Below are 26,730 nucleotides of genomic sequence, written 5' to 3'. Positions count from 1 at the left end.
AGGTGGATCACGAGGTCAAGAGATCAAGACCATCCTGGTCAGCATGGTGAAATCCCATCTCTACTAAAAATACAAAAAATTAGCTGGGCATGGTGGCACGTGCCTGTAATCCCAGCTACTCAGGAGGCTGAGGCAGGAGAATTGCCTGAACCCAGGAGGGGGAGGTTGCAGTGAGCCGAGATCAGGCCATTGCACTCCAGCCTGGGTAACAAGAGCAAAACTCTGTCTCAAAAAACAAAAACAAAAAACACAAATCTATAAACCTAATCACTAAATAGAATTAGATTATTTCGTGTTTTCTTGGAGTCTCTATATTTTAAGTCTGTCTTTTTAGCTGTGCTCAGTTTCTGGGGCATAGCATACTAGGGTATAATGGACAGAATATTGTCAGTCTGGGAGTTGGGAGACTGCAGTGTTAGCTTCTTCCCAAGCTATTTAGACAAAATATTTTGAGTGCATACACGAGCATGTAAGTGAGGCTTTTAGTAAGTGTCTTGGACCTAACCTGTCTGATCCTACAGTTACGTTGCATTGTATTTTTCTTCTCTATCCAGTATAGAGTTTTCTATTATTTCGTTAGGAGTTTTTAAAAACATTAATGCTATTAAAAATATTCTTTATTCTACTGGAGAAGAAAAATAAGAAAAAGGCTGTGACAATTGTCAGCCAACTCTCTTTTGAAGGTTTAAAAAGGATGAGAAGCACGAGTAACTGTTCATGATGGAATACTGTGCCAGACACTTAGCCTAACCCCAATCTGCCATCCTTTCTGGACCCTGTGATAATGGCTTACGTCATCAGAATGTCAGGAATGGAATCCTTTGTGCCTCTGAATGTCTGCCAGAGTTCTTGTACCTGTAGTAAAATTGTAGAATATCTGCTTCCATCACTACCTGCCGTCTGAGCAGTGGTACAGGAAGGAGTTTCTTGGAAATGAAACCATGAATCTTGAATTGAAGCCCCAAAGGCAGAAGGAACTCACATTTATGGCTTAATAGCTCCTATAATATTGGATCTGGGCCTGTAGGTTAATTTTTTTTTCTACCAGTTGTTTTAAATTTTGTAATGTGCTCATTATTAAGTCTTGAGTATAGGAGTATAGTGTGTAAAAGACTTCCATTTTATGCACCTCTGAGTTTAGAAGTAATCATTATTAACGCTAGTAATACATACACATGTGTGCTTCCAAATAATGTGGCATCTTAACATATATTGTCTAGTTGTTCCTTGTTCTTTTTTCAAAACTGAAAAATGTGTCAGTGACTTCTGTGTGTATTTTCCTCATTCTTGTAACTTCCTTATAATGTCCAAAGAGTAAAAAAATCATAATTTAAGTTTCTTTATTTGTAGACCTTGGTACTTTTGATTTTTCTCTATTAAAGCTCATGTTAATGTTTAAACACTTGATTTTCTCTCTCCCCCTCTTCCTTTCTCCCCCTCTCCCCCTCTTCCCCTCTCCCCCTCTCCTCTTCTCAATCTCATTTTTACCCCCACTATAGATGGGTTTTGCCCAGGCTGCTCTCAAACTCCTGGGCTCAAGTGATCCGCCTGCTTCGGCCTCCCAAAGTGCTGGGGATAGAGGGGACATGCTTACATTTCTGTAGGACACTTTTACAGACGTGGAATTTTAAAATTGAAGGTCATGTGCATTATATTTACACTAATACTTCCAATACTTCCAATCCCCTAGAGTGTTTTTATTTTACATTTCCCCGCTTTTAGTGAAATTACCCATATAACAACATGAAAGTATTCAAACATGGGAATTATATGCTCTTCTTTATGCTGCAAATCTGATATGATTAAAAAAGCATATGCCAAAGATATTTTATAATTTTGATAAACAATTTCTAACCTTAATAACTATTGTGTGTTTGAGGCTATTAAAAACCTTCATTATGTAAATGCTCAAGTATGTTTTGGTCTCTACTCTGATAAGTGGATTCTAGGGATATTATTAATCAAAAGCTCTTGTGTTTTTCTTTATTTTAAAATTTCCTCCATTAAAAAAAAAGCCGTAAGTGATGAGTTATGCCTGTAATCTCAGCACTTTGGGAGGCTAAGGTGGGAGGATCACTGGAAGCCAGGAGTTTAGACACCAGCCTGAGTCTCAAAGTGAGACCCCATCTCCGCAAAAAATAAAAATAAAAAAACTGGCTGGGCAGGGTGGCTCATGCCTGTAATCCCAGCACTTTAGGAGGCCGAGATGCGCAGATCACTTGAAGTTAGGAATTTGAGACCAGCCTGGCAAAGATGATGAAACTCAATTTACTAAAAGATACAAAAATCAGCTGGGCATTTTTGGTGGGTATCTATAATCCCAGCTACTAGGAGGGTTTAGGCAGGAGAAGTACTTGAACCTGGGGGGCAGAGGCTGCAGTAAGCCAAGATCCTGCCACAGCACTCCAGCCTGGGCATCAGAGTGAGACTCCATCTCAAAAAAATAAAAATAAATGTTCCAGGCGCGATGGCTCACACCTGTAATCCCAGCACTTTGAGATGCCTAGGCGGGCAGATTACGAGGTCAGAAATTAGAGACCAGCCTGGCCAATATGGTGAAACCCCATCTCTACTAAGAGTACAAAAATTAGCCAGGTGTGGTAGTGCATGCCTGTAGTCCCAGCTACTCGTGAGGCTGAGGCAGAAGAATCACTTGAACCTGGGAGGAGGAGGCTGCAGTGAGCCGAGATTACACCACTGCACTCTAGCCTGGGCAACAGAGCAAAACTCCATCTCAAAAAAAATAAACATAAGCAAGGCTGTCACCACAGACATTTTACCTGAAGAGCAGGTAAAATGAGAGTATGTATCCCTCACATGGTTTTTGTTTACTCTGGGATTTTCACCCCCTTCTCTCCCTCAGAGGATGGTTTGAATTAACCAGTGATCCCTACCTTAGCCTCAGGCAGAAAAGAACTGGAAGGGCTTTCCATTCTTGTCCTCTCTGATTATCAGTACATAATCACTTATATCACATCTTTTCTCTTTCATTACCTCAAGCCCTACCTTTTCTTCTGACTATTTTTCTCAGAAGAGAATATTCCTCTTTGCATCAAAGCTGTTGCATATGTGAGAGACATGCTGATTCTTCACAGACAAAATGGCATGCCTTTCATATGGCACCATATATTACAAGTAACATCATTTTGTTTTTTGAGATGTAGCATGGCTCTGTCACCCAGGGTGGCGTGCAGTGGCACTACCATGGCTCACTGCAGCCTTGATCTCCCAGGCTCAAGCAGTCCTCCCGCCTTAGCCTCCCAAGTAGCTGAGACAACAGGCATGCACCACTGCCCTGTGCTAGATTTTTGACTTTTTGTGTAGATGAGGTCTCACTTTGTTGCCCAGGCTGATCTCAAAGTACTGAGTTCAAGCAATCTTCCCACCTCAGCCACCCAATGTGCTGGGATTATAGGTGTAAGCCACCACACCCAGCCAAGTAACAACATTTTGAGCTGACAAAGGAAGCCCATGAAGTTTTACTTTTTTAGATGAGTGATACAGTCAGAAATAAACTGTGCATACTCATATAAAAGCTTTATGGTGAGGAATAACCATTTTCTTTCTTGGGATAATCATTTGTTGTAAAATTAGCTTTTGTTCTAACAAACGAATATGTATGTGTTTTTCGATCTTCAATTTGTTTTGTTGTATAGTGTTAATTGTGTTCTGTCCTGGAATTCATGTAGTTGAACCAGAAGAATATCAAGCCTCTGAGAGATGCTTACAATTTTCCTATTTTAAACTTGCCCTTCTTATTCCAGTTTACTTTTTTAATTGAAATTTGTGTTGAGATAAGTATAGATTTACATGCAGTTGTAACAAATAATACTTAGAGGTCCCCTGTACATTTTGCCTAGTTTATCCGAATGGTAACATATGGCAATCAGTTTACTTGCTAATTTTCTTGTTGCAAGTGTTCTGATAGGACCAAGAATAAAAAGAGAATTCTTGATTTAAAAGTTTTCTTACAAGTTAAATATTTAGTATTACAAATGCAAACAAGAATTTAGCATCCAGTGAAATTATGCTAGGAATAATAGTAATAGTGGGCCAGGCGCAGTAGCTCACACCTATAATCCCAGCAATTTGGGAGGCCAAGGCAGGTGGATCACTTGAGGTCAGGAGTTCAAGACCATCCTGGCCAACATGGGAAACCCCGTGTCTATTAAAAGTACAAAAATGAGCCAGGCATGGTGGCGCAAGCCTATAATTCCACCTACTCGGGAGGCTGAGGCAGGCATATTACTTGAACCTGGGAGGCAGAGATTGCAGTGAGCAGAGATCGTGCCACTGCACCCCAGCCTGGGTGACAAAGTGAAACTCTGTCTCTAAATAAATAAATACGGTAGCCAAAAAAAAAAAAAAAAAATTCAAAAATAGTAACTTTTGTGAATGTTCCTATCTGGAAATTGCTTTCCATTACATTGCCAAGGTGCCCAAATGTCCATGGATCACAGTGGATTTTACTTGCTTCCTAACCTAGATTTTAAATAAAAATACTGCTTTTTAAAAGGTCATTTTTCCTACACCTATAAAAGGATCAGCTGTGTTATTTTGTACCTTCAACTGAGCAATAAGACTACTTTCAGCAGGGCGCGGTGGTTCACACTTGTAATCCCAGGCACTTTGGGAGGCTGAGGTGGGTGGATCACCTGAGGTCAGGAGTTCAAAGCCAGCCTGGCTAACATTGTAAAGCCTGTCTGTGCTAAAAATACAAAAATTAGCTGGGTGTCATGGCTTGCACCTATAATTCCAGCTATTATGGAGGCTGAGGCACGAGAATTGCTTGAACTCAGGAGGTGAAGGTTGCAGTGAGCCAAGATTGTGCCACTGCACCCCAGCCTGGGCAACAGAGGGAGACAGAGTCTCAAAAAAAAAAAAAAGCCACAACAAAAAAAAAACAAAGCAATGGGCTAGGAGCAGGTAGTCAAACCAAAGGAAGATTGAATGGAAAAATTCCTAATTTTGAAGGAAAAGGTATCATAACTTACCAGGGAAATGGAATTTTTCTTTACATTGTGTTTGGAAGAAAGCTTTACATATGTAGGTTATTTTATTTGTTTGAGACAGAGGCTCCCTCTGTTGCCTAGGCTGGAGTGCAGAGGTAAGATCTCATCTCACTGCAACCTCCGCCTTCTGGGTTTAAGCAATTCTCCTGCCTCAGTCTCCCGAGTACAGGTGCCCGCTACCTCGGCTATTTTTTGTATTTTTAATAGAGAAAGGGTTTTGCCATGTTGGTCAGGCTGGTCTCGAACTCCTGACCTCAAGTGAACCACCAAGGCTGGCCTATGTTACCTATATATGTACAGAGGATATTAAGTGCTGCGGTGGAGGAAGTCTTTAACAACTTTGTACTATATTAGTTCATGTGTTTCATTCAGCAATTTCCTAACATGATCTTGGTGCAGCTTACTGAAGGAGCCTTGGCTGTGGTCCTAAGTAATTAATGTCTTTGCAACTGTGATGCTCTAGCAGTTTTTGGATACAAGCCTTTGGAAAAGCCCCTCTAATATTATTTTCTTCCCCTTCATTTCCTCATATCCCTTCAGCTCTTTATTTGATGTGATACAGTCTCCAACACTGTAGGACCTTTGAATACACTGTTACATTGACTTGCTTTATTGTCCCTAACCCTTTGGTTCTTTTGTGGTCCTGTCAATTTTTGAACTTTTGTATCTTTTGAGTAGAAGTTGCATTATTGACACCATGTATGTATGATATGTTAATAAATACTGGCACTTAAGAATCTGAAATGTAAAGGTATATATAATGGGGGTAAGAATCTAAAACAGTGACATTATTGACCATAACTTCAGATGAGTTACTGGTTGGCATAGCTCTTTTTTATGGACTCCTTATTCTTATTTGGCATATGGTTAGAAAATTTCATTTTATATACATGATTTTTATTACAGCTTTGAGATAATTTGATGAAATTTACCTATTTTAGATGTTGAGTGGTTTTTAGTGTATTTACAGAGTTCCAAAATTTACAATTGTAGAATAATTTTATAATCCAATCTTGAGGTAATCGTGTAATAGTCTAATTTTAGAATAGTATGCCACTCCTAAAAGAAACCTTATGCCCTTTAGTTAGAAACTCCCATTTACCTGTCCTCCATCTGTTCACTGACCTCACTCCACATCCCTAAACAACTGTCAGTCCATTTTCAATTTCTGTAGGTTTTTCTGTTCTAGATAATGTTTCCGTTTCATTCATATTGTGATATATATCATCCCTTTTATGGTGAAATAATCCATTCTAGAGCCATACCACATTTAGTTTATCCATTCATTGGTTGGTGGGTATTTAGAGTTGTTTACACTTTTTGGCTATTAAGAATAATGCTACTTCAAACATTTGCATTCATGTTTCTGTGTGGACATAAGTTCTCAGTTTTCTTGGGTATATACCTAAAAGTGGAATTGCTGAATAATACAGTAACTGTTTAGCTTTCAAGAAACTGCCAAGCTGTTTTCCAAAGTGGCTTCACCATTTGATAGTCCCACTAACAATATGTGAAGGTTCTAATTTCTGTAAATCGTTTCCAATTCTTATTGTCTTATTTTACTCATTTTCTTGGGTGTAAGTTTGCTATCTCATTGTGGTTTTGATTTACATTTCTTTAATGAGCACTGGTTTGGAGAATCTTTCCATGTGATTCTGAGCTATTTGCACATCTTTGGAGAAATGTCTACTCAAATTCCTTTGCACATTTTTAAATTGGATTATTTTCACTTATAAATGTTTTTCATATATTCTAAATATGAGATCTTATAAGATAGCATTTACAATATTTTCTCCCATCCTGTAGGTTGTCTTTTCATTTACTTAATGATAGTATTCTTTAAAGTCTAGAAGTTTTAAATTTTGATAGTTAATTTATTCCTTTATACTTTGGTGTGATATCTAACCCAAGGTCACAAAGATTTACTACTATGTTTTGTAAGTATTTGTAGTTTTAGCACTTAGAGTTAGGTAGAATTCAATTTTATTTCTTTTGTATGGTGTGAGGTAGGGGTCTAAAATCATCCCTTTAGGAAAAAAGTCATCCTTTTATGTGTGGATATTACATTGTTCCAGCACCATTTATTGAAAACACCTCTTTCCACCAAATTGTGTTCTAATAACTTATCAAAAATCTATGACCAGCTCTTTTTGTGCCACCATAATGGTACACATGAATGTCCTGACCAATGCTCTTAAGAGCATTAACAATGTCAAAATGAGAGGCAAACCTCAGGTTCTGAGAAGGCTGTACCCTAATGTTATTGTCTAGTTTCTCATTGATGATGAAGCCTGGTTACAATGGCGAATTTGAAGTCATTGAGATCACAGAGCTGGGGAAATTGTGAACCTCACAGGCAAGTTAAACAAGTATGACCAGCCTCAGATTTCATATGCAACTCAAAGGTCTAGAAAAGTGGCAGAATAATCTGCTTCCATGTCATCAGTTTGGTTTCATTATACTTACAACTTTGGCTGGTATCACAGACCATGAAGAAGCAAGATGAAAACACACAGGAGGGAAAACTCTGGGATTCATCTTCTTGATATAATACATACAAATAAAATGTCTCAACAGACAAAAAACTAATTGATCATAAGTATAAAGTTTTATTTATACTTTTTTTTATTCTCTCAGTTCTATTCCTTGGTTCCATATGTCTCTCCTAATGCTAGTACTATACTAGTGCTTGCTGTAGCTTTGTAGTAAGTTTTCAATTTGTGAAGAAAAGGTCCTCCTACTTTTTTTGTTGTTGACTATTCTGGATCCATTTTACTTCCATATACCTTGTAGGTTCAGTTTTGTCCATTTATATACAAAAGGCAGCTGGAATCTTGATAGCTATTGCATTGCATCTGTAGATCAATTTGGTCGTATGGCCATTTTAGCAATACAAAGTCTCGGCCAGGCATGGTGACTCACGCCTGTAATCTCAACACTTTGGGAGGACAAGGCAGGCAGATCACTTAAAGCCAGGAGTTTGAAACCAGCCTGGCCAACATGGTAAAACCCTGTTTCTACTGAAAATACAAAAATTAGCCGGGTGTGGTGGCACGTGCTTGTAATCCCAGGTACTTGAGAGGCTGAGGCACAAGAATTGCTTGAACCCAGGAGGCAGATGTTGTAGTGAGCTGACATTATATCACTGCACTCCACCCTGGGTGACAGCAAGAAGCAGTCTTACTTATGAACATGGGCTGTCTTCCATTTATTTAAATGATCTTTTTTTTTTTTTCTTAACAATATTCTCTAGTTTTCAGTGTCCTATAGTGAATGAAATTGTTTGATTTTTGGTTTATTGTAGTGTATAGAAATGGGATTGATTTATTTTGCATATTGATCTTATATAAACTTGTGCTGAACTGGCTTATTCTAGTAGTTTTTTAGTAAATTCTTTTTGATATTTCTACATATAAGTTCATATTTGTCTTTATCTTGTCATCTTTATAATGTAAATTATTTTTGCCGATTCTTATTTCTGTAACCCACAAAAGACCTTAAATTTAGAATTTAGGGGTTTTAGGCTGGGCTCGGTGGCTCACGTCTATAATCCCAGCACTTTGGGAGGCCAAGGGCAGGTGGATCACGAGGTCAAGAGATCGAGACCATCCTAGTCAACATGGTGAAACCCCGTCTCTACTAAAAATACAAAAATTAGCTGGGCATGGTGGTGCACACCTGTAGTCCCAGCTACTTGGGAGGCTGAGGCAGGAGAATTGCTTGAACCCAGGAGGCGGAGGTTGCGGTGAGCCGAGATTGAGCCATTGCATTCCACCCTGGGTAACAAGAGCAAAACTCTGTCTCAAAAAAAAAAAAGAAGGGTGTTTTTTTTTTTTGTTTTCAGACAGTCTCACTTTGTTGCCCAGGCTTGAGTGCAACGGATTTGGCTTACTGCAACCTCTGCCTCCTGGGTTCAAGTGATTCTCATGCCTCAGGCTCTGAAGCAACTGAAATCACAGGCATGTGCCACCATGCCTGGCTAAAGTTTTTCTGTAGTTTTACTAGAGACAAGATTTTACTATGTTGGCCAGGCTGGTCTCAAATTCCTGGCCTTCAGTGATTGTCTGCCTTGGCCTCCCAAAGTGCTGGGATTACAAGCATGAGCCACCATTTCTGGCTAATTTTTTTTTTTTTTTTTTTTTTTTTTTTGTATTTTTAGTGGAGATGGGATTTCACCATGTTGACTAGGTAGGCTGGTCTCGAACTCCTGGCCTCAAGTGATCTGCCCACCTTAGCCTCCCAAAGTGCTAGGATTACAGTCATAAGCCACTGCTCCCAGCCTAGAATTTAGGTTGATGGAAAATTCTTACTCTCATGCCCTGTCAAATAGATATATGACTTTTTAATTTTTTCTTATGGTTCCTTGTATACAGCAGGTAATTATCATTGTGAAAAATAAGGGTAAAATCCAAATTGTGTGTATTTAAGCTTCATCAGAGTAGATGGTACCTTAGATGCAGAATATAATTGTCATTTATGACCTTAAATTTCTAGTGGTGCAATGTTTACTTTGGCTGTTTTTATCTTATATTTTGAGAGTACCAGAGACCTCAGGGTTAATTTATAAAAGATCTTTAGGCAAACGGAATAGAATATGGCAGGACAAAGCTGTGAAAGTAAGTTGTATGCTGTGGAAATGACCGTTTATATCTAGTCGGGAAAAGTCTAAGTCACTAGTAATGGAATATGTGCAGAAGTCCTGACCGTCTTCGCGAATTAGACCGTATATCTGTCTGAGCAAACACCATCTTTGAGTGAACGCTAGTTGTATAGGAGGAAAGCAGTGAACCAGAAGTAAAGAGTTTGGCTGATTCCTATAACTTGGCAAGAGCTAACTTATATGACCTGTTGAGAAATTACTTAACTCTTCGTTTCTGTTTCTACCTCTGTAAAAATGAAGAGGTATGGCTGAAGAGTGGCTAATGTCCTACTCAGACCAAAAGTTCAGCATTTTTTCTTTCTCTAGTCTCATAGTTGCCCATAAATTGACTTGAAATCTTACATTGGGATCACTTCGCAGCCTTTAAAATATGTGTGTATCAATGTCTGGGTTTGGTTCTCTCGAGTTTCTTATTTTTAATTTGTTGGGGTAGTATCTCATACTAGAGAGTTGTAAAAAAAAAAAAAAAAAAAAAAACTCCCCTGGTGATTCTTACTTGCAAATTAGCTAATGACCACTGACTGCTTTATCAGCATAAAAGGTTAAGAACAACTTAATGTCAAGTAATAGTTTCAGTCTCCCATTATTTTTTAAATAATGAAATATGATGGTGATGGAAATAGCAAGAGTAAAGTAATGTTACAGCATTTTTATTGTTTATGAAGTAATCTTATATGTTAAGTCACTGAAGCTGAAGAGCAGTCCTGTGAAACTAGGAAAGTGCTGATCGCCCCCATTTAGCAAATGAAGGAATTAAGTGACTTGCTCAAGGTTATTGTGCTAATTAGAGACAGAGTCTGGGACTGGAGGCACATCTGACTCTATTCCTATTAAGCTATCTGTTAGGATTATGTATGATAGATAATCTCAAAGACTTTTGGTCCCTTCTTTATGTGTTTAATTATCTTTGAAATGGTACAATTACTAACTCAGATGAATAAAGTTTAATATTCCAAAGTTATGTGTCTATATTACTCTTTAGGCTAATGACTTAAAAAATTCCCTATATATTTTAAATTATGGTTTTTAATTATAGTAAACTATATATTATATGCATTATGTAATAAAAGTAATTTTTAATAATGGCCACCAATTGAGGTAGAAAACAGACTGGGTGGGAACAGGGTGAAACTAATTGCATAATATGGTAATGACTCAAGTTGTCACATCAAGTTGGGTGTTCACTTGGCGGCTCGTGTTCCCTGGAGGTTATGGTTGTAGATACACCAGAAGACCCATTCTTCAACTTTCTCCCTTGCGTTAATGGTAATTGATTTAATTTTTATGTATCCTTTCCAACTCCTCCCACTCCCATTTTTAAAAAGGCAGGAAAATATAACTTATGGGCACTATCATACTTTGATTCACTGTCGTACTTTTGTGCTGTTCCCATGCTCATATATGTCGGTAGAACAGTCTGTCCTTTGGTGCAATCACTTTGGATACTTTCGGTCTCCGTGGATGTGGTTTCCATTAGTTCTTTGTATGCGTGCCTCTTCATGCCTTACTGTTCCTGGTAGCTAGCTGGTGAAGCATCAGTGAGCTGGGCCTCGGAGGTGGTGCTTTGTGGTGGAGTTGATGGTGAGGCTTTCTTCTATCCTTCCTCTCCTCTTAAGAATCTCAGGGATGTGAGGAAGCCCTGTGTGTAATTCTGCAGTAATCTCACTGCCTTTCTACTTCTGGCTTTCGTGAAAATGTGAGACAGAACTGCTATGGTGTTCTCACCTGTCTTAGGAAAGACAGCTCTGAGAAGTATAAGAAAGGTCACCTTGAGAAATTCTGTTTTCTTAAGTAACTAATGTTTTACAGTAAGTATTCAACATTGTCTATTCTTATTGGTTCACTGTGCTTTCTCTCCCTTTAGCCCCCCAGGTTCGCCTAATAGTCTTGGCTACTTCCCTACAGCTGCTAATCTTAGCGGCGTCCCTCCACAGCCTGGCACGGTGGTCAGAATGCAGGGCCTGGCCTACAATACTGGAGTTAAGGAAATTCTTAACTTCTTCCAAGGTTACCAGGTCAGTAGCTTGAAGGAGAATAATCCTCAGTGCCCTTATTACTTAAGTTGATTTGCCTAAAGAATGCAGTCAGGAAAGAAACGGATTCTATGAAACTCGTGTGTGTATATATGCTAATGGATTTATTTATGGAAACAGAGTCACTGTTGGGGACCAAATTCAGACTCATCCCTTTGTCAAAAACTAAGGCTTTTCCATATCATCTTAAGTCTTCCAACTTAATCTGTTGGGTATTTTTTGAAAAGTGAGCTACTACTTTGGGAAAGCTCTTTAGGGCATATGACAGTATGAGTTTTCATTTAGAATAGGATTGGCTAAGGACATTGACTCAAAGTCAAATGTCAAATCCCTGACTAACCCAATAAGTAGTACTTAAACATGGATTTTAAAGGTGAGTATTTAAAACATGCTCAGAAGCCTCTGTATAACCAGAAGAAAAACATTGCCTAACTCCTAGGAGACTCAATGAGTCTTTAGGTGGTAACACCTAAGAATGAGCTGTCAGGTATTTGGCAAGCCTTTCATAAAATGATCTGGTATTTATTCTTGTGACGCTGATGTTTGCTCTTGGCAGTTTTTTTCTACTCTATTCTGTGTCCATCAGCTGTTCTCTCACGCTAAAGAATGAGATGATTTTTAGTAAGGATTCTTTAACAGTGAACATTGCCATCTCTTCTAAGCAGGTACCTTTCTTTCTACAAGTCACATAATTACCTAAGTCTTAAATTCCTTCTTTTCTGCCATGTCTAAAAAATAAATAACTTGTCTTTTATTGTACTAATTGCAAAAATTGTCCTCTTTCCTCCTGGATCTGAATGTTGCTTGAATCTTCAGAGTTGAGAAGCTGTTTTCAAGACAAGTCACATTCTAAAATAGCCTTTGAGCATTTTCAGGGCAGCATTACAAGGGTTGTGTCTGTAGAGGCTTTGATGATTAGAATGGGTTTACGAGCTTGGCGTCAATGAGTCATGGAGGATTGTGATCTCAGCTAGAATTACCTCAGGGGTGATGCTACTGGCCCAAACCTACCAAGTTACTGTTATTTTCTCAGGGACTTTTAAACATACAGAGGACACTTTCTGACAAAATCTATGGCTGATAGTGAAAGGCTGAAGGAAAGTAGAGGTCAGCAGATACTTACTCTTCTCTAAGCAATTTTGCTGTCTTTCGAAAGGGATTAGAAAGTTAAACTTCCTGTCGATTCTAAAAGGAAGATTTTACTGAAAGCTTATTGAGAAGGTTGCTTATTCTTACGGAGAAAATATTTTGACTTGTGTATTTTGTTTTTTCCATTGTTTTCCAAGTGAAGAAAGTTTTTAGTAGTCAACTGAATTAATTTCTTTTTTGTTTGACTAACTTTTACATTCACACTGAATACAATTAGGTAGTTTTATGTATAAATTAGTAATGAGTTTAACCTAAATTGCTCTTTAAGAGTGTCAGCCGGGCATGGTGGCTCACACCTGTAATCCCAGCACTTTGGGAAGCTGATGTGGAGAGATCACTTGAAGTCTGGAGTTCAAGACCAGCCTGGCCACCATGGTGAAACTCCATCTCTACTAAATATATAAAAACTGGGCTGGGTGCAGTGGCTCACACCTGTAATCCCAGCACTTTGGGAGGCCGAGGCAGGTGGATCACAAGGTCAGGAGTTCATGACCAGACTGGCCACGATGGTGAAATCCTATCTCTACTAAAAATACAAAAATTAGCCAGGCGTGGTGGTGGGTGCCTTTAATCCAAGCTACTCGGGAGGCTGAGGCAGGAGAATCACTTGAACCCAGGAGGCAGAGGTTACAGTGAGCCAAGATCATGCCACTGCCCTCCAGCCTGGGTGACAGAGTGAGACTCCATCTCAAAAAAAAAAAATGTCATGGCTGGCATTTGTGGGTATTTATTTTACCACAACCATGCAGTAGGGATTATTTCTATGTTTCTGACCAAAAGATTCACATTCCACAATATTGAAATAACTCTGTAGCAGTTTTTCTTTGTAACAACTTCTTTGAGCCATTCAAGGTTGGAATAGAGTTGTCTGGTATAACCAGAAACAAAGATTGTGCAATATTATTTCAATATTTCATCTCAAAGCATTTGGCCTTCATTTCTGAAGTGCTTGGAATTCCCTAACTGGATCAATGAGTTAGGATTATATAGGAACTTCAGTTATCTAATTCAACCTATCAAATTATTCTCATATCTTCTTCAGTAACTTGATCTTTGAGGCAGTCATAATGCATGCACTAAAAAATCTTTATACCTAACCCAATTTCATATCATTCTTACATAAAATGACTATTTTCTACTGTCTTGAAGAGTCCATGCCTTCTTGTTTCCTGGTCTCAGTTAAATTTACTATGGGGTTCCAGCTTCTTTAGATTTGGTAACCAAGATGATAAAATCGATGGATAACATTTTCTAAAAACTGGTTCATTTAAGGGTAATCTGTGTTCACCTAGCACATACTGCTGTTGCCAGCTTAATGGGAGGTTTTAATTTTATTTCTAGTTATTTTATATAATTATATAACAACTATAGAACTAAGCAAATAGGCAGGCAATAATTGGTTGAATAAATAAGATTTCCTTTTTTCTTTTTTTTTTGAGACAGTGTGTCACTCTGTTGCTCAAACTGGAGTCCAGTAGTGCAGTCTCAGCTCATTGCAGCTACCGTGCCAACCTCTTTTTCTCTTTTCTATCTATTCTGAAGCTGAAGAAATTTGATGGTCTCTGATTCTGTCTCTTAAAAATACATGTCTTAGGCTGGGCACACAGTGGCTCATATCTGTAATCCCAGCACTTTGGGAGGCCAAAGCAGGTGGATCACAAGGTCACGAGTTCAAAACCAGCCTGGCCAACATGATGAAACCCCCATCTCTACTAAAATACCAAAATTAGCCGGGCACAGTGGCATGCGCCTGTAATCCCAGCTGCTCGGGAAGCCAAGGCAGGAGAATCACTTGAACGTAGGGACAGAGGTTGCTGTGAGCTAAGATAACACCACTGCATTCCAGCCTGGGTGACAGATTAAGACTCTATCTCAAAATAATAATAATCCTGATGTAATAATGGCATATATAATTTTATAAATTATCTTTAAATGTAATTTTTAATGTATTTTCCCCCAACCTTCAACAAAATTTCTTACATAAAACTAGTCTAGTCCAGGCCCAGTGGATCACCTGAGGCCAGGAGTTCAATACCAGCCTGGCCAACACGGTGAAACCCCGTTTCTACTAAAATACAAAAACTAGCCAGCCACGGCAACACACGCCATGCTTTCTCTCCCTTTAGCCCAGCTAGTCAGGAGGCTGAGGCAGGAGAATCGCTTGAACCCAGGAGGTAGAAGTTGCAGTGAGCTGAGAATGCGACATTGCATTTCATCCTTGACAGAGCAAGATTCTGTCTCAAAAAAAACAAACTACCCTAAGTCTTCCATACTTCATCTGGGGTGGAGGTAAAGCCAGAAAGACCAAGGATTTACAAAGACAAACTACCATGAAAATACTCGGTAATGGGGATATCATTCTGGTCCTTAAAGAAACCTGTGTATCAAGAGGTCCCTGGTTTAAGAAAATTAAAAAAAAAAAAAAAAGAAAGAAAGAAACCTGTGTGTATAATTTAGATGATGGCCTTTCACACTGAATGGACCCTCAGGTATCCTTACATAAGTCCCTTAATATTTTCATTGGCTCTTTGCACAACCCTTTACTGTCAATGTCTTTTATATTTTCAATAAATGCTAGTTTTTGTTTCTCTTCAAAGTACTGACTTTATTCATTGTTTCTTTGGACCTCTCACTACTAACGGTTTTACTTGCTGCCCTATTGAATTAGATTGATATTACAAATACATCAAATGCTATCTAAAATTCACTGCATTTTTTAGAGATACTGGGTATTGATCTTATTGTACAATGTCTTGCAAATAACCAGTGCTCAAATATTTAATATTTAATCATACTTGTAGTAGCATGGGAACAGTACTATGTAAGATCTGAAGAAATTGGTCTCCTAAGTTCTTGTGGTATGCTGGTGTGTGTGTGTGTGTGTGTGTGTGTGTGTGTGTGTGTGTGTAAAATCCATGTTTTCAATCTAACACCCATCCTAGAAGGGATTTTCATTGTATTTAAACATGTTAAGAAGTAAAGATTTGAGTTAGTAGATATGTATATGGCTTGTATCAGTGTTTACTTGTTTCCTCCTATCTAGATGTCCTATACTATTGATGGTAGATCTATTTAGTTGAAATATTAACCATCCATAGTGACAGTTTGTCTGTCTTTTGATCCTGTTTGTTTTAACTTGCATTTTAGTATGCAACCGAGGATGGACTTATACACACAAATGACCAGGCCAGGACTCTACCCAAAGAATGGGTTTGTATTTAAGGGCCCCAGCAGTTAGACCATCCTCAGAAAAGAAGGTAAGGCTTTATGATGTACAAGTTAAATTATAATGGGCCAAACAAATAGACATCAAGATTCTGAAGGCATTTAGCAATCAACTAAGAGAGTCCTTCTTTTCTTTAGTGTAATGTAAAATATCAGATATCCTGGAAGGAATGGAGACTAGAATTAAGTTTGTCATGTAGGTACATATAATCTAAGCAACATTTATGGATGAGAGTTGTATGTTACTGTGAGCCAAGCGAAAACTTTTCCCTTTGGAAATTCATTTACTATATCTCATGTGGAGTATGAGTTGGGTATTTTTTTTTTAATTGAGGTAAAAATTATATAATCATTTAAAACTCATTTACAACTCAGTGGTTTTTAGTATATTCACAAAATCATGCGACTACTACCTCAATTTAGTTCTAGAACATTTTTGTCACTCCGTTTTCTCTCCCAATAGCTCCTGGCAACTAATATGCTTTCTGTCTCTACGAATTTGGCTATTCTAGATATTTCATATAGATGGAATCATACATGTGACTTTTTCTGTTCGTCCTTTTTTTTCCTTTTTTTTTTTTCTGGTCCATTTATGAGCTCATGTCCTTTTTTCTTTTTTAAAGGTTTACCCTTGTAGCACATGTTAATGCTTCATTTGTTTTTATGACTGAATAATATTTCACTGTATGGACGTGCCACATTTTATTTAACCAGTGATGGACGTTTTAATCAGTTCCACTTTCTGGCTATCGTGAATGGTGCTGATGTGGGCATTCATGTATAATTATTTGAGTATCTGTTTTCAATTCTCTTTGGTGTATATCCAGGAGTAGAATTCGCTGAGTCATGTACTGATTCTTTTGGATTGGGTACATTCTTTCCTGTTTCCTATTTTTTTTTTAATTGTTGTAAAATATACACCACAAAACAACAATTTTACAGTGTCCGTTCAGTAGCATTAAGTGTACATTCACATTGTCATGCAACCAGGTAGCGCCATGCAGCTCCAGAACTAACATTTTCTCAGGCTAACACTCCGTATACATGAAACAAGAATTCTCTATTCCTCCTCCTCCACAGCCTATGGTAACCACCATTCTACTCTGTCTCTATGAAAGTGACTATTCTAGGTAGTCATTTCTAAGTGGACTGATTGTCCTTCAGTAACTGGTTTATTTCACTTAGCTTGTGTTTAAGTAGATTTGGGCATACATTTAAATGTGCTTTAATCCAAAATGAATGGAAGGTTTTTGTTGCATGTCTTTTTCCTTTTCTAGAACTAAATGTAGAGGAAAGGAATCTTGATAAGTTTCTTCTATTTTTTTATTTTTTATTTTTTTTGAGATGGAGTTTCACTGTTGTTACCCAGACTGGAGTGCAATGGCACGATCTTGGCTCACTGCAACCTCTGCCTCCTGGGTTCAGGCAATTCTCCTGCCTTAGCCCTCCCGAGTAGCTGGGACTACAGGCGTGCACCACCATGCCCAGCTAATTTTTGTATTTTTAGTAGAGACGGGGTTTCACCTCGTTGACCGGGATGGTCTCAATCTCTTGACCTCGTGATCCACCCGCCTCGGCCTCCCAAAGTGCTGGGATTATAGGCGTGAGCCACCGCATCTGGCCTGATAAGTTTCTTTTAAAATAGTCTTCTAGATTAGTGTTTTGAATCCAGTTTCTACCCAGCCCCATTAATCCACAATCTTCTCTTCTCTTTTCTTTTTTTTTTTTTTTTTTGAGACAGTCTCGCTCTGTTGCCCAGGCTGGAGTACAGTGGTGTGATCTTGGCTCACTGCAGCCTCCGACTCCTGGCTTCAAGCGATTCTCCTGCCTCAGCCTCCCAAGTAGCTGCGACTACAGGTTCATGCCACCACACCTGGATAATTTTTTGTATTTTTAGTAGAGACCAGGTTTCACCGTGTTAGCTAGAATGGTCTCGATTTCCCGACCTCATGATCCACCCACTTCGCCTCCCAAAGTGCTGGGATTATAGGCATGAGCCAATGCTCCTGGCCCACAATCTTTTCTTAAAGGATACTGGCATTCTTTGCCCCTGCTCAGGAGATGTAGGGATATGTTCAGGAATTAATATTCCTTTTTTCATCATTTTTTATTATTAAGTTTGCAGAAGTTGGCTTGCTGGCATGTCATTTTCCAATTTTGTTAACATTTTCATGGCTGAGGACGCTGTTGGCTTTAACTGTTTTGATTCTGAATTGTAAATGAGGTTGCCAATACTCTGTCATCATTGAGAAATAAGAATTTGCATCTTAGCCTTTTGCTCCTAACTGTAGAAACCCCAGTTCTAAGTTGGAAGTGAAGATTTTTTGCAGATCTGTCTTTTTCAGTGAGGTTTCAGGATATCATGGTCCTACCAAGGAGTGTCACATATGGATGGTTTGCTGTGGTAATGGTTCTCTCTAGTCTTTGTCCTTGTGCTCAGAACACATTGTTCTAGCCTGTTGATATCCTCTTGGGTCCATATTTTCTTTCCTTGTGTTCATTATTCAATACAATGTTGTCTGTGAATTTGATTAACACATAGTCTATATTTTTAAATGAGTATATTGGATTAGAAATGGAAGCTTTTGACATTACACCAGAAATGTCCTGAACTGACTATGAACCATTACTCACAACCTCTAGTTTTCTACCCTATGTTTATATATTTGGAGTCATGACAGAATAACAGATCAGGTGCTGTGTTCAAATCCAGATGTCTGCATCTTCTCATCATAATAAAGTCAGGTTAATGTGCCTTTATATGACAAATTTTTAAAAATACAGATCTGACTGAGAGCAGTGGGTCATGCCTGGAATCTCCCAGCACCTTGGGAGAGACCCAGGTGGGCAGATCACTTGAGCCCTAGAAATTTGAGACCAGCCTGGGCCTATGGAGAAACCCTGTCACTACAAAAAATACAAAAAATTACCTCGGTGTGGTGGCATTTGCCTGTAGTCCCAGCTACTCAGGAGGCTGAGGTAGAGGGATCAGTTGATCCCAGGAGATCAAGACTTCATTGAGCCATGATTGCACCACCACACTCCAGCCTAGGTGACAAAGAGCAAGACCCTATCTCAAAACAAAACAAAAAGCATAGATCACTGTGTGAAATGCTTGGCATAATTTATCTTATTTAATTATCTTACAAACTCTAGGAGACAGGATTATAAAAGTATTGGGTGCTCATTGCAAAGAATTTGGAACAGAGAGACAGGTATAAAGTCACTAATAATCCTACCACCCAGAAGCAAGCGTAATAAATACTCCCTTTCATTCTCTTTGTTGTATACCTCAGGCAGTTTTGGACCTTGTTTCTTTCCCCTTAACCTTGTATTGTTATATATATATATATTTTTTTTCACAGCCTCCTTATCAATATCAAATTCATCATCATAATCGAGTGGCTCATGCTCTTGTAAGTCCTTATATCCACAGTTTCATTTGAGACCCACCATAACTCTGCAAGGAGGCATCAGGGTGCAGGTACCCATGGGCCCATTTGACAGATAAGGAAATGAAACCCAGCAAGGTTAGGCAACTTGCACAAGTCATACACCTGATGATCAAGCTGACAAAAAGATTCAGGCCTTCTGCCTTCACTCTGATTACCCTTTTCTGTTAACCAAACAGTAGTATGGTAGAGTACTTCCAGTAGGCTGCATGGTGATCACCAAGATATGTCTGTATCCTCTGATCCCTAGAACCTGTGACTCTTACCTTCTATGGAAAAAGCTGTAAGGAGATCCTTGATAGGAAAAGTAGATCATGAATTATCTCGGTGGTCCCTTGATACAATCAATTGTATTCCTATAAGAAAGAGGCAGTTGCTCATGCCTGTAATCCCAGCCTTTGGGAGGCTGAGGTGGGTGGATCATGAGGTCAGGAGTTTGAGACTAGCCTGGCCAACATGGTGAAACCCCATCTCTACTAAAAATACACAAATTAACTGGGTGTGTTGGTAGGCGCCTGTAATCCCAGCTACTCGGGAGGCTGAGGCAGGAGATTCCCTTGAACCCAGGAGACGGAGGTTGCAGTGAGCAGAGATTGTAGCATTGCACTCCAGCAAGCCAGCAATGTAACCAGGGAGGCAGAGATGAGAGAGCTGTTTACTCAGCCCAAGACTGTTCCCAGCTACCAGCAGCTGGAAGAGGCAAGGACCTGACTGCTCCCTGGAGCCACCAGAGATTGGGCAGCCCGGCCGACACTTTGATTTCTCACTTCTGGCCTCCAGAATTGTTAGAAAATGAATACTTCTTATTTTATGCCACACCTGATTTATGGTAACAACAGTCACGGGAAACTAACAGTATTTTTAAAAATATGTCCAGAGTGTGATCTCATGGCTGACTATAGGATCAGGTAAAGATAACTAACACCCACACTATTCTGTCTTCTCTTGCCTTATGCCATCTGCCCAGCTGACACACATTGACTATCCCTCTGAATCACTAGTAGTAGTAGTTATATTTGTAGGTAAGAACAGCTATGTTGTTGGTTTCAATGAGAAAAAGACTATCAAACTCTAATTAAAGAATCTGAGGCCAGGCACAGTGGCTCATGTCTGTAATACCAGCACTTTGGGAGGCCGAAGCGGGTGGATTTCCTGAGGGCAGGAGTTCAGGACCAGCTTGGCCAACATGGTGAAACCCCATCTCTACTAAAAAATACAAAAGTTAGCCTGGTGTGGTGGTGGGTGCCTGTGATCCCAGCTACTCGGGAAGCTAAGACGGGAGAATTGCTTAAACCTGGGAAGCAGAGGTTGCAGTGAGCCAAGATTGCACCATTGCACTCCTGGGCAACAAGAGCGAAACTCGGTCTCAAAAAAATAAAGAATCTTGAGTTATGGGTTTTATTTTATCTTACACATAAGGGAGAAAATGCTTCTCTGGCCTAACAAGGAAAAGTCATTTATGACTTTTCCAAAAACATGTCAAAGCTACTAGAAGAAAATTAAATATTACAACTAGTCAGGGGTTTTTTTGTTGTTTTTTGTTGGTTTATTTTGAGACACGGGGGTATCACTGTGTTGCCCAAGCTGATCTTGAATTCCTGGACTCAAGTGATCCTTTCACCTCAGCCTCCCCAGTAGCTGAGATTACAGGTGCTCTCCACCATGCCTGACTGCAGAATTGCAGGGTTTTTAAGGGATTGTAGGTTCATTCTGTAGCATATAGCACCAGTGATGAAATCCAGATTATCTTTAAAGACTTCTTTGTATGTAATACTTTAATGGTAGTGTATAACAAAATAAAACATATTTTAACACAGATCTTAGTTAAAAGGGAAGGCAGATTTGTAAATGTCTGCAGTTATAATTCTCAACTATCTTTAAGTGTTTTCTATAGCTTAATGGAAAGAGGAAACACTTATTTTCTCTATATCCTTCTAAGATTGATTTTAATTTTTTTTTTTTTTTTTTTTTTTTTTTTGCTAGCAGTTAGGAGTCTGCAATTTCATTGTTATACATTAAAACTCCATTGGATACCACTGGGATTAAAAAGCAGTGAAAGAAGCCTAAATATTTAACTTTTCCCAGCATTTCTACATTTTATCAGAATATTAAGGTTTAATTTTCAGCATCCCTACAGATGCTATTTCCTGGCATAAATGTGCTAGGAATGAAGAAGGTGGTACTCATTGACTAATAACTGACAGTCCCAGGGTTGACTGATGTAGCCGGATTCAAGGGTTTGCTCATCCAGGCTTTCTCTGTGAGATAGTGGCCTTTCACTGGCCTGGTTTACATCCATCCCTCAAACCACGGTGGCCTGGGATATGCAGGACTCTAACTGGTCATGCCTGGGCCACTTGTTTGGCTTAGTGGTAAAACTGCCTCTTAGGGGCTTGAGATTGGGTGATAGGCAGTTGTTTTAAATTCAGGTGCTACTGCCAAAAGAAGGGTAAAGTAGATGTTGATCAATAGTGTTGGGTCACTGATTTTCTTATCTGCATTTAGTATCAAAGGAGACGCCTTTCAGTGTGTGGTGTGTTAAGCTGAGTGCCAAATTGTGGTCACTTTGGAAACCACATTTAAAAGATGCATCCTAACCAGTATGTCTGTGTTTTTTTATATACCTGATTTTAAATCTGTACCATTTGTAGACTCTGTGTTATTAAAGCAAACTTAATCTTGAAATAAATTAATGTCCTTCTGGGACTGATTTTTGGTTATTTTAGATTTTTGTTTTGTTTTCGCTAACAGATGTCTGCAGTTTCACTGTTAAGCAGTAAAACTCCATTAAACATTTCATACTAGCCATATGAAATAAGACTAAAGTCTAAAACATTCCTGTTTTTCATTTGCATGTCAAAGTATGCATAATGGTGTGTATGGTGGCTCACACATGTAATCCCAGCACTTTAGAATGCCAGGCAAGAGGATCGCTTGAGGCTGAGATCGAGACTAACCTGGACAATGTAGGGAGACCCCATCTCTTAAAAAAAAAAAAAATTTACCGTAGGGCCAGGTGCCGTCCACAGTACCTATAATCTCAGCGCTTTGAGAGGTCAAGGCAGGAGGATTGCTCAAGGCTTGGAGTTTGAGACCAGCCTGGTCAAGATGGTGAGAATCTGTCTTTGCAAACAGTTTGAATATTAGCTGTGTATACTGGTATGCCTGTGGGCTCAGTTGTTCAAGAGGCTGAGGTGGAGGATACCTGGAGCCCAGGAATTTGAGGCAGCATTGAGCTCTGATCACAATACTGCACTCCAGCCTGGGCCACAACGTGACACCTAGCTCTTAAAAAAAAAAAAAAAAACTGCACTGAACTGTGATTGTACCACATCACTCCTATTCCATTGTGGGTGATGGAGCTAGACCCTGTTTCAAAAAAAAAATAAATATGTAATACCTACTAAGAGTTTCATGTTAAGGTTGTGTGGTATATAAGTAAAATAGCACAGTGGAACCAATCTGTATTAGTTCAAATCCTGCATCTGCCTAATACTAACTTAATCATCCTGCTTCAGTTTTTCCTTCTCTAAAATGGGGACGAAAAGCTAATATAAAAGGTTGTATGTATATATGTGGGGATGAAATAAATTGATATATGACACATAAAGGTGCTAATCATCAATTAGTCACGGACACAGAGAGCCCATATGTTTGCTGTTACGTCATGCCTTACTGCCCTTTTTTTTGAGACATTTCGCTCTTGTTACCCAGGCTGGAGTGCAATGGCGCAATCTCGGCTCACCGCAACCTCCGCTTCCTGAGTTCAAACAATTCTCCTGCCTCAGCCTCCCGAGTAGCTGGGACTACAGGCATGCACCACCATGCCCAGCTAATTTTTTTTTGTATTTTTAGTAGAGACGGGATTTCACCATGTTGACCAGGATGGTCTTGATCTCTTGACCTCGTGATCCACCCGCCTCAGCCTCCCAAAGTGCTGGGATTACAGGCTTGAGCCACTGCGCCCAGCTTTTTTTTTTTTTTTTTTTTTTTTTTTTTTGAGAGGGAGTCTTGCTCTGTTATCCAGGCTAGAGTGCAATGGCATGATCTTGGCTCACTGCAACTTCCACCTCCTAGGTTCAAGCAATTCTCCTGCCTCAGTCTACTGAGTAGCTGAGACTATAGGTGCCTGTTACCATGCCCAGCTAGTTTTTGTTTTGTTTTGTTTTTTGAGATGCAGTCTTGCTCTGTCACCCAGGCTGGAGTGCAGTGGCATGATCTCAGCTCACCACAGCCTTTGCCTCCTGGGTTCAAGAGATTCTCCTGCATAACTGGGATTATAGGCACACACTACTACACCCAGCTAATTTTTGAATTTTTAGTAGAGACGGTTTCATCACATTGGTCAGGCTGGACTCAAACTCCTGACCTCGTGATGTGCCTGCCTCAGCTTCCCAAGATGCTGGAATTACAGTTGTGAGCCACCCACTCAGCCATAATTTTTGTATTTTTAGTAAAGACAGAGTTTCACCATGTTGGCCAGGCTGGTCTCAGATTCCTGACCTCAGGTGATCCTTCTGCCTCGGCCTCCCAAAGTGCTGGGATTACAGGCATGAGCCACCACGCCCGGCCCCTTATTGCTACTTATTAAGTGTCCTAGAAATTATTTGGAATTTTTTTTTTTGGAGATGGAGTCTCGCTCTGTAGCCTGGGCTGGAGTTCAGTGGTGCGATCTTGGCTCCCTGCAACCTCCACCTCCCAGGACAAGCAGTTCTCCTGCCTCAGCCTCCCTAGTAGCTGGGATTACAGGCACACACCACCATGCCCAGCTAATTTTTGTATTTTTAGTAAAGATGGGGTTTCACCCTGTTGGCCAGGCTGGTCTTGAACTCCTGACCTCGTGATCCACCCACCTCAGGCTCCCACAGTGCTGGAGATTACAGGCATGAGCCACCACAACCAGCCTGGAATTTCTTATACTAGAATTTAACTTCAAAATTTTGTCTAAATGGTTTTGTTTATTTTGGTAATAATATTGAACCTCTAAGGAATGAGTGAAATATTCTCTCCAGAAAGGAGCTGAGCCAAGCAGGGAGTTGGAAACCACACATGTTAAACTAAACACATGATACTACAAAAGGTAGGAGTGGTGCAGAATGCCAGCTACTGCGTAAACCATGGAAACTTCCTTGGCTAGTGCTATACTCCCCAAGCCCTTGCCATGTAAATGCCAACTATGTCTGTGTGAAATAACAACTTGGATCATCTTAAAGCTTTTTTTGTCCTTGTAGAATTCAAAATTATTTTTGTGACTGCTGAGAATGACATTTAAGAGACTATAACATTTCCTTTTATTCATTTTTTTCCCCAGTGTTTGAAAGACGTATAGGGATCTTGAAACTGCCAGACGCAAGAAAACTTCTAGCAAATTCAGGGGAAGTTTGTCTACACTCAGGCTGCAGTATTTTCAGCAAACTTGGACGAGCGGGCCTGTGCCTTTTCTTTTGGTGGAGTGAAAAAATTTGAACCAGTGAAGCCAAATCCTTATAGCAAGTAGCATGCAGCATACCTGGCTCTTTGCCAATTGCAAATAGGCATTTAAAATGTGAATTTGGAATCAAACGTCTCTATTACTTCCAGCTAAAGTGGCATCATAGGTGTTTCCTAAGTTTTAAGTCTTGAATCAAAGCTCCATCAGTGTCTACCATCTCCACCGTGAACTCTGTTAAGGAAGCTTTTGTATATTCCCACTCTTTTCTCTTCATTTCCCTGTCTTCTGCATAATCATGCCCTCTTGCTAAGTAATTCAAGCATAAGGTCCTGGAATACTAAAATCACAAGCTTAGGAGAAAGAGTAAAATTGTTATTTTCCAAGTCTTTTGGCCATGATGATCTTATAGTTAAAAACAAATAATTTTAAAACACCTGAAGATACTTTAGAAAAGATGGTGCACCCTCCACAAAACATACAAAGTTTAAAAGTTTGGATCTTTTTCTCAGCAGGTATCAGTTGTAAATAATGAACTAGGGGCCAAAATGCAAAACCAAAAATGAAGCAGCTACATGTACTTAGTAATTTCTAATTTGAACTGTAACTGAATATTGTGGCTTCATATGCATTATTTTATATTGTACTTTTGTCATTGATGGTTTGGACTTTAATAAGAGAAATTCCATAGTTTTTAATATCACAGAAGTGAGACTATTTGAACAGTATATTCTAGAAAACAATATACTAACTGAACAGAAGTGAATGCTTGTATATATTATGATAGCCTTAAACCTTTTTCTCCAATGCCTTAACTGTCAAATGATTATAACCTTTTAAAGCATAGGACTATAGTCAGCATGCTAGACTAGGAGGTAAACACTGATGCCGTTAGAACAGGTACTGATGCTGTCAGTGGTTAACACTGTTTAGCTGCGTTTATGCTACAAAAGTGCAATATTAGACACTAGCTAGCTAGTACTGCTGCCTCATGGAACTGCAGAGAAAACAGGATTTCATTAAGTGCATTGAATGTGGATATTTCTTTAAGTTACTTATATTGTCCTTTGCTTGAATGCAATGCCATGGAGATTTATGTGGCTGCTATTTTTATTTTCTTTGCATTACTTTGATTAACACCTTAAAGGGAGAAGCAAACATTTCCCTCTTCAGCTGACTGGCAATGGCCCTTTAACTGCAATAGGAAAAAAAAAAAAAAAGATTTGTGTGAAAATTGGTGATAACTGGCACTTAAGATCGAAAAGAAATTTCTGTATACTTGATGCCTTAAGACATTGTGTGTCCAAAGCTCTGAAAGACTTAAGATAGGCAGTAATGCTTACTACAATACTACTGAGTTTTTGTAGAGTTAACATTTGATAATAAAACATGCCTGTTTAATCTCAATGTTTGTGATTTTTGTTTGTGATTAGAATTATGGTACTGGTAGAAGCACATAATAAGCCATCTCTTCCTGAGGTGGTGGTAGGGTTTTTCTCTAAACTTACGTATAAAAGCAATCAGTGATAAATGTATTCAAGATGGCCAGGCACAGTGGCTCATGCCTGTAATCCCAACACTTTGGGAGGCTGAGGTGGATAGATCACTTGAGATCAGGAGTTTGAGACCAGCCTGGCCAACATAGTGAAATCTCATCTCCACTAAAAATACAAAAATACCTAGCCAGGCATGGTGGTGCACACCTGTAATCCCAGCTTCTCAGGAGGCTGAGGCAGAAGAATCACTTGAACCCAGGAGGTGAAGGTTGCAG

At 39.3% G+C, this 26,730-nt stretch overlaps 1 protein-coding gene across 6 annotated transcripts in view; it reads left to right on the top strand.

Annotated features, from left to right (window-relative positions):
- The window catches only part of ESRP1 (epithelial splicing regulatory protein 1), a 63,601-nt gene extending 37,235 nt beyond the window's left edge, over positions 1 to 26,366 (top strand). For 2 of the 6 annotated variants that reach the window (XM_078352673.1, XM_078352672.1), the window contains exons 14-16: positions 11,537 to 11,687; positions 16,002 to 16,111; positions 24,843 to 26,366. In XM_078352673.1, coding sequence (XP_078208799.1) covers positions 11,537 to 11,687; positions 16,002 to 16,076 — 226 coding nt within the window. In that variant the 3' untranslated portion in view covers positions 16,077 to 16,111; positions 24,843 to 26,366. The remainder of the gene's footprint in view (positions 1 to 11,536; positions 11,688 to 16,001; positions 16,112 to 24,842) is intronic. The other 4 variants (XM_035276706.3, XM_035276705.3, XM_078352674.1 and 1 more) reach the window with 3 other exon arrangements.
- The last annotated feature ends 364 nt before the right edge of the window (positions 26,367 to 26,730 follow it).

The sequence above is a fragment of the Callithrix jacchus genome, chromosome 16 (assembly GCF_049354715.1).
Source record: "Callithrix jacchus isolate 240 chromosome 16, calJac240_pri, whole genome shotgun sequence".
Lineage (NCBI taxonomy): Eukaryota > Metazoa > Chordata > Mammalia > Primates > Cebidae > Callithrix > Callithrix jacchus.
Note: the sequence above shows the minus strand (reverse complement) of the source record. Positions and strands in the feature narration are given on the sequence as shown.